Below are 7,988 nucleotides of genomic sequence, written 5' to 3' on the forward strand. Positions count from 1 at the left end.
GTTGACATCATCAGGTGAAAGATACAATGTACTTTACCCCCAAAGATCTGAGTCAATGTCATTTCCAATATGATGTTAATATACAAGCTATATTAGGCTATAAGATAATGTCTTTAAAGAGGGTAGTCATTCAACATATGTACCAGAAGTTGGCTCTTGGACCGCACCATTCCCTTCTTTAGATATTATCTCTCAGTTCCTTTTCAAAGAATCATAAGCTTATTAATTTTTACATATATCAAGCATGTTCTGCTTCAGGTATCCTTTTATTTAAAAAAAAATTCTGTTCAACTGCACAATCACATTAAAACATTACATCGCTACAACTCTAGACCTTATTTATTTTATTCTTCTTTTACTTCTTGAGACCACAATCCTCTCCTTTTTGAGTTATTTTAATCTGAGGCACTTAAAGTTTTTGGCTTGAGTAATTTCAAATTAGTTTCTTTCCAGAAAAATAAGTGGGTAGGAGCATACTTTGAGCACTTGCATTTCTGAAGATCTTAGACACAAGCAATGGTTTAATGAGGTATGAAATTCTAAGATTACACTTCTGTATTTTCAGACCTCTGGAAACATTGCTCTGTCATAGTGTAGAAGTTAGTACTGTAGATGAAAACTGTTTCTGATCTGGTCCTTTTCCCTTTTCAGGTAAACTGCTTGCTTATTATTATTTTTTTTTCTTCTTTGTTTCTCCCCCCAAATTTCCCTTTATCTTAGAATTCAGCAGCTAGGTTTGTGTTGTTTTAATTTTTCATTCTTGCAGTAAGTGAGCTCTTTCAAACTGAAGACTTATTTGGCTCTCTAAATGATAAATAAAAGCCACCTTCATTTATAACCAGGTATCTTACTCAAGTCATGGAATGGGTTCCTTTCCTATGCATAGCAGAGCACAGAGGTAAACAGTTATTTTTCCTAATATCTCACAAAATTTGGGTCAAAGCCCACATATTAAATGTTTGTTGTTTTTGTTGTTTGCCTTAAAATTTAAAAGGCAACAAGCAGCATCAGGAATTCATGATTTTTTTTTTTTATTCTACAGTAGAGTGCACAGAAAATGCTTTTTGGGTGCTAACTTGGAGAAGCACTGCTATGCTTGCTACAGCTAAAGCTCTGAGAAAAATCCTAGCAAACCATGTAGTAGTTTGTTCCCTTTGAAACGCTGGTGACTTGGTGCCCACTTTCTTGCAGGCCGTTAGCACCATGCGCAGCTCTTGGGGAGCCTGCCACGCTATTCTGCTTCTGGTTCTGAAAGAGAAGCAAACGTTCTGGGAGCACTGGGGTTGAAATTACTCAATGAAATAGAAGTGCTATATCCTCAGCGGTTGAAGTCACTTCTCCAAAAGGAACAAGCCACACCTACCGACAACTCTGCCCTAATTCTGTGATTGGAAGGAAAGCTTTGCGGTCACGCTAAAAGATCTTACAGTCTCCTGCCATTTGTGCTCCTAAAACAAAGTGCAGAATGACTACACCGTTGCAGGAAATGAGATGCTCGCGTTAGCCATCCCTGTGGATTGCAGACTGGGGAAGTAATCGAGGGGGGAAAATTCCCAGAGAAGCTCATTAATTAGTAATAAATAGGCAATTGGCCAAAATCACAAGGTGTGGAAAGCAGCAAAATCACCCGGTAATGTGTTCTCGGCCAAATCACGAAAGTAAATAATTTCCGTGTGCAAATCAACGTAGCGACGATTTTAGCCTGCCCCACCTCCCCGCACACTTCTGCGACCGTAGCCCACCCGGTGCGGAACGAGAGGGGCCCTGCGCCCGGGGCGGGGCGCGCGCCGACGGCACCTACCCAGCAGCAGGAGCCGGTGCGTCTGCTGCAGGTCGCGCTTCTGCTCGCGGAGCATGCGGTCGATGCTCCTGCTGACCTTCTTCGCCTCGCGCTCCGCCTCGCGCTCCGCCTCGCCCTCCTCGGCTCGCAGCTGCTCCGGACGCCGCCGCCGCTCCTTCTTCGGGGCGGCTTTGGGCCGCGTGCACGCCGGGCTCCCATCGGCGCCCCGAGGGAGCGGGGTCGGGGCCGCGTCTCCCCCCACCGCCGCCGGGGCTCGGGCGGGGGTCGGGGCCGGGGCCGGGCCGGGCTGAGCGTCTTCCGCAGGCTCTTCCGAGGCGGCGCGGGGGACGTCCTCCGGATCCCCGAAGAGCAGCGGCCGCAGACTGTAGCACAGACCCATGTGGACGCGGGGATGCGGGGGGGGGCGCGGGGCTCAGGCTGGGGCCCCGGCGGAGGGGCGGGAGGGGGCTGCACCCGGACCCGGCGCGGCGCTGCCGCCCACAGGCTGCGGGCTGGGGGTGCGGAGGGCCCGGGCCGGGGGCCACGGCCCCTCACTGTCCCGGAGGGCCATTTTGCATTTTCCGCTGGGTGCAGGGGGTGGCGGCCGCCTGGGCTGGAGATCACCTGATAACGCGGCGAGCGGGCCGCGCCGACGGGCCTCCGCGAGCCCGGCCCCCGTTACCGTAAAAACCGCCGGCGGGACCGGCACCTCGTTACCGTAAATACCGCCGCCAGGGCCGGCCCTCGTTACCGTAAATACTGAAGCCTTGGTGGTTCCATTGTAAATACCACCGCCGTCTCCACTCTGGTTACGGTAAATATAGATAGCCGCCTGGCCCGGCCCCCAAGACCGTAGGCACCGCCTCGCGTTCGAGTCTTCCATACCGTAAATACGGTTGCCTGAGCCCGGCGTGCAGCTGCGGACAGTGCCGCAGTGGCAGTGGTGGTGCCGTCACCACCCAGAGCTGCCATTGCAGCACTTAGAAAACCACCGTGGCTTCGATCTGGGACAGTGGTAAATAAGAGCGGGAAGCCTGACAAAGGGATAGAGATGCTAGCTTTCAGATCTTGAATTGCCGGATGTATTACCTGCAGAGATCACCGCACCTTGCCTCTCCTTTTTCACTTACATCTTACACACAACCAGACACATCTGCACGCTTTTGATCCTTACCTTAATTCTATTATGCCTTTGATCTCGACAAAAATCTCCAAATCAGGAGGTCCATGACATCATTTTTAACAATCACACTTATTAAAACATTGAAAAGGAGAACATGTAATTGTCATATACTATTTTTATTTGTTAAAACGAATATATGAAATTGCACTCTGTATCCTATTTTTTAATCCACAGTATAAGGTCAGAGAGGAGCAGAGGCGTATTCAGACCGGGTGCCCTTTCTCCACGCCTCCTATGGATACAACCCCACCGGAGATCCCCACTGTCTCTATTATTTCCCACTTAATATCCATCATCTTATAGAACAACTGTTGAAAATTTCGATAGTTTTTAAGAACTCTGCTATAACACGTGTTCCTTAATTTCTACTAAATGACATGAAATATTATAACTGATAAATATATGTAATGTAAATCCCGTTAATAGCAACAGATTGGTCTGTTTAATGCAATGCCCTGCTAACAAAGGTACACTGTACCAACTGGCACTTGATGTAAATATTACATTTGATTAAATATTTTATTATTTATTTTAATTTGTTTTGAAAGAGAACTTATTACTTTTATGTACAAAAAATTCAACAGCGTCTGCTCATTCCAGTTTTGTGGCCAGTTCTTTAGCATTTGCCTTTTCCAGCTTGGCAATGCGAGCCGCTGACTTTGGACCCAGGACATTGCCTCCCCAGTGATGGTGGGTCTCATCATATCTGTCATTGTAATTGGTCCTGATGGCTTCCACCAGCTTAGCCAGAGCTCCTTTGTCTTCCTATGTGAAGGCCACAGTGGTGCAGGTCTTCCTGTGGACCAGACACCCCAGCCTGGCCTTCCCCTTGACAATGCAGTAGGGAACCCCCACCTTACGACACAGGGCAGGCAGGAAGACAACCAGCTTAATGGGATCCACATCATGTGCACTCACTGAGCTGAGCCTTCCTGTTTTCTGCCCAGGTGGTGACATATTAACCCCTGCTTGAGGGACAGGCGGCCTCTTAGTGGGGACATCCCCCTTTGCCAGCAGCTTTCTTTTCAGCCCGGGCCAACAGTCTCTGCTTCTTCTCTTGCTTTGTCTCTGGTCTGTATCTGTGGGTGAGTGTAAGCGTTGCCGTTTGGTGGTCCAAGGCCTGGGTGAGCTGGTTAATCACAAGAGGCACTTTGAGACATTTATAGAGAGTAGCCCTTTGCTGCTGCGGCCAGATGTAGCGGGGCGATTTGACAAAGCAGGGGAGGTACCCTTTGGACTGGGTCTCCTGTCCAATGCCAAAATTCTTGGGCCTTTTCTCAAACAGGGGATTGACTACCTTCTTGGTCCCCCGTTTCTTCACAACAGCAGGAGCCGGGGCCCCCTTCTTCCCCTTAGCCTTCTTTCCTTTTGGCATCTTGGATGGCTGGAGGGGAGGCTACATTTTGATTACATTTTTAAAGAAGGAAATTGGAGAGCTAGATTCACATTTATTTTAGGGCCCTGTTAAGAACAAAAGTATATACTATGTAATGTTTTGGACCTAACATTATCCCCCAAATTTGCCAAAATTAGCTGCACTTTTATGTTTTTGAAGAGTAGAAGAAAGGAGGACCATAGAAAATCTAACTTGAGAAAACAGAAAAAACTATGAAGTATCAGTGTGATTTTCACTGTTCATTCACCCGCCCATCCTCCATGTATCCATTCACTTATTTAGTATTTATCAAGCACCAACAATATGCTAGGCATTCTGGTTGGTATCAGGTGAAGCAAAAGACACAGGTCCTTGTGGTGTTTATACACTAATGAGGTAGAAATATGCTCAATCATATACATATAAGTTAATAAATTTATGATATATTTCAAATTATGCAAATGTTGTGAAGGGAAGGAAGAGGGTTCTCTAAGAAGGGAAGGCCCAATTTAAATTGGAAAGGGAGGCAAAGAAAAGGAAAACATTGATTCAAAGGGATACATGCATCCCTATGTTTACAGCAGTATTATTTACAATAGCCAAGATATGGAAGCAACCCAAGTGTCCATCAAGAAGAATGGATAAAGAAGCTGTAAAATATATATATATAAAAATATAAAATATAATACAATTATAAAATTATATTACTAATATATATTGCATATATTATATATAGTATTATGTATACACATATATACACACTGAAATATTAGTCAGCCATAAAAAAGAATGCGATCTTGCCATGTGCAACAAGGATGGACCTAGAGGGTATTATGCCAAGTGAAATAAATCAGAGGAAGACAAATACCATACGATTTCACTCAAATGTGGAGTTTAAGAAACAGAACAAATGAACAAAAAAGAGAGACAAGCAAAACCCAGACTCTTTTTTTTTTTTTTTTTAGATTTTATTTATTTATTTGAGACAGAGAGAATGAGAGAGAGAGAGAGAGCACATGAGAGGGGGGAGGGTCAGAGGGAGAAGCAGACTCCCTGCCGAGCAGGGAGCCCGATGCGGGACTCAATCCCGGGACTCCAGGATCACGACCTGAGCCGAAGGCAGTCGCTCAACCAACTGAGCCACCCAGGCGCCCAAAACCCAGACTCTTAAATACGGAGAACAAACTGGTGGCTGCCAGAGGAGAGGTGGCTGGGGGAAATGGGTAAAATAGGTGATGGAAATTAAAGAGTACACTTATCATGATGAGCAATGAGTACTGAATAGAATTGTTAGGCCATTATATTGTACATCTGAAACTAATATGACACTATATGTTAATTATACTTCAGTAAAAACAATGGTAGGGGAAGAAGTTTGTATGTGATACAGGGAAGGTCTTTCAGAGGAAGGGATATTTGAACTGAGAAGAATATATACCAATTCCTTTCCTGTTATAACTTATTAAACTTTATCAACTAGTATCACAAGAGATGGATAACATTTTACATATTAAAGCCAGGTGAAAACAGAAGCAAATATAGTATAGATTTTATTTTTATTTATTTTAGAGAGAGAGAGCACGAGTGAGCACAAGTGGAAGGAGGGGCAGAGAGGGAGGGAGAGAGGGAGAGAGGAGGAGAATCTCTCAAGCCGACTCCATGTGGAGCGCGGAGCCTGACACTGGGCTTGATCTCACAACCTTGAGACCATGACTTTTTTTTTTTTTAGGATTTTATTTATTCATGAGAGACGGGGGGGGGGGGGGGCGAGTTGGACGCTTAACTGACTGAGCCACCCAGGTGCCCCTAGTATAGTCCCAGGACCCTGGGATCATGACCCGAGCCAAAGGCAGAGAGACGCTCAACCATCTGAGCCACCCAGGCGCCCTGAGATCATGACTTGAGCCTAAACCAAGAGTTGGACGCTTAACTGACTGAGCCACCCAGGTGCCCCTAGTATAGATTTTTAAAGTACATAATTTGTATCTAGATGGGAATTCACTCACATTTAAGGATTTACTTAAGAGATAGAAGACAATGTTTTCTATTGGTACCCAATATCATAAACTGAAAATAATTTCTTAAAATCCTGTTAAAAGAATCCTAGGAAGGGGCGCCTGGGTGGCTCAGTCGTTAAGCGTCTACCTTTGGCTCAGGTCATGATCTCAGGGTCCTGGGATCGAGCCCCACACCGGGCTCCTTGCTCAGCAGGAAGCCTGCTTCTCCCTCTCCCACTCCCCCAGCTTGTGTTCCTGCTCTCACTGTGTCTCTGTCTGTCAAATAAATAAAATCTTAAAAAAAAAAAAAAAAAGAATCCTAGGAAAGAATTGTTGGGGGCCCATCTTGCCCATATTTCAATTTCTTTCAACACTTTTAATTACATACCAATTACACAAAATTGGATTATGTGTTCTCTGCATAGGATAAATTAGAATAAAATATTTAATACTTATATATCACTTTAGTTAAATTTAATGTTTTCTCTTTAATTCAAGGTTGATTTTTAATTCATGAATAATTAGGTCATACAAGTAAGCAATTTCTAATGCCAAAGAATGATTATGAATCTGAAAATAGAAATCATGAGGTGACTCTAAAGTAAATGTAAAATTATAGCATGTAAGGTATAATTTTATATTTAATCTTAACTGATGCCAAAGGATTATTTCAGTCTAAATTCATTTTCCTTTGAACTTTCTAAGAGCAATCAGAATTAAATATAGTGAAAGGTTTATGTCTAAGGTCTTTGTATGGAAATCATGTTCAGTTGATGAAAGTGGCATTTTATTGTTGCACATTTTTGCAAATTTTCACACTGTTTAATTGGAAACTTGAGTAAGATTGTAGAAATGAGTTAAGACCAATTTGGCTTCTTTCTCCCCAGTTGGAACTATATTTGAATAGTATGATGTGTAGTTATAGAGGATTGATTAAACAATGATACATTCTCAAGAATGCAATAATAATGTATCCATTAAAAATGAAAGAGGGCTAATTTCCTATAACGCAGGATTTCTCAACCTTGGCACTATTGACTTTTGTGGCTAGATAATTTGTTGTGGTGGGGAACTGTCCTGTGTATTGTAGGATGTTTAGCAACATCCTTGGCCTCAACCCAGTAGAGGCCAGTAGCACTCTTCTTCAGTAGTGACAACAACAACGAAATGTCCCCAGGTATGCCAAATATGCCCTTAGGCAAAACTGCCCCTAGTTCAAAACCGCCCCTAGTTCAAAACCATGGTTGTAATAGTTTGGCAGAGTAGCTCAGTTGGACTAATCAATTAAAAAATATGATATTTATATCTCCTTTTTTTTTTTTTAAAGATTTTTATTTATTTGACAGACATAGACACAGTGAGAGCAGGAACACAAGCAGGGGGAGTGGGAGAGGGAGAAGCAGGCTTCCCGTGGAGCAGGGAGCCCGATACGGGGCTCGATCCCAGGAACCTGGGATCATGACCTGAGCCGAAGGCAGACGCTTCACGACTGAGCCACCCAGGCGCCCCGTATATCTCCTATTTTAATGTACTGGAGAGTAACTAGAGCAAGTCTACCCTTGAAAGATAAGTACAATGGGTAAGATTTGTGATTTTAAGACTTTTTGCTTGAGGACACTTCCTAATTCACCATTTGTGGGTAGCAGAAAGCCA

General features: G+C 44.1%; 1 protein-coding gene and 1 pseudogene across 1 annotated transcript in view; both read right to left on the minus strand.

The window, feature by feature from the left end:
* GNAL (G protein subunit alpha L) overlaps positions 1-2,468 on the minus strand; it is a 140,444-nt gene extending 137,976 nt beyond the window's left edge. The window contains exon 1 of the mRNA XM_032399028.1: positions 1,802-2,468. Within this exon, the coding sequence (XP_032254919.1) occupies positions 1,802-2,180 (379 nt within the window). The 5' untranslated portion in view covers positions 2,181-2,468. The remainder of the gene's footprint in view (positions 1-1,801) is intronic.
* Positions 2,469-3,554: 1,086 nt separating this feature from the next.
* On the minus strand, positions 3,555-4,344 carry LOC116628739 (annotated as a pseudogene).
* Between the last annotated feature and the right edge of the window lie 3,644 nt (positions 4,345-7,988).

Source organism: Phoca vitulina, unplaced genomic scaffold (genome assembly GCF_004348235.1).
Source record: "Phoca vitulina isolate PV1807 unplaced genomic scaffold, GSC_HSeal_1.0 scaffold126, whole genome shotgun sequence".
NCBI lineage: Eukaryota > Metazoa > Chordata > Mammalia > Carnivora > Phocidae > Phoca > Phoca vitulina.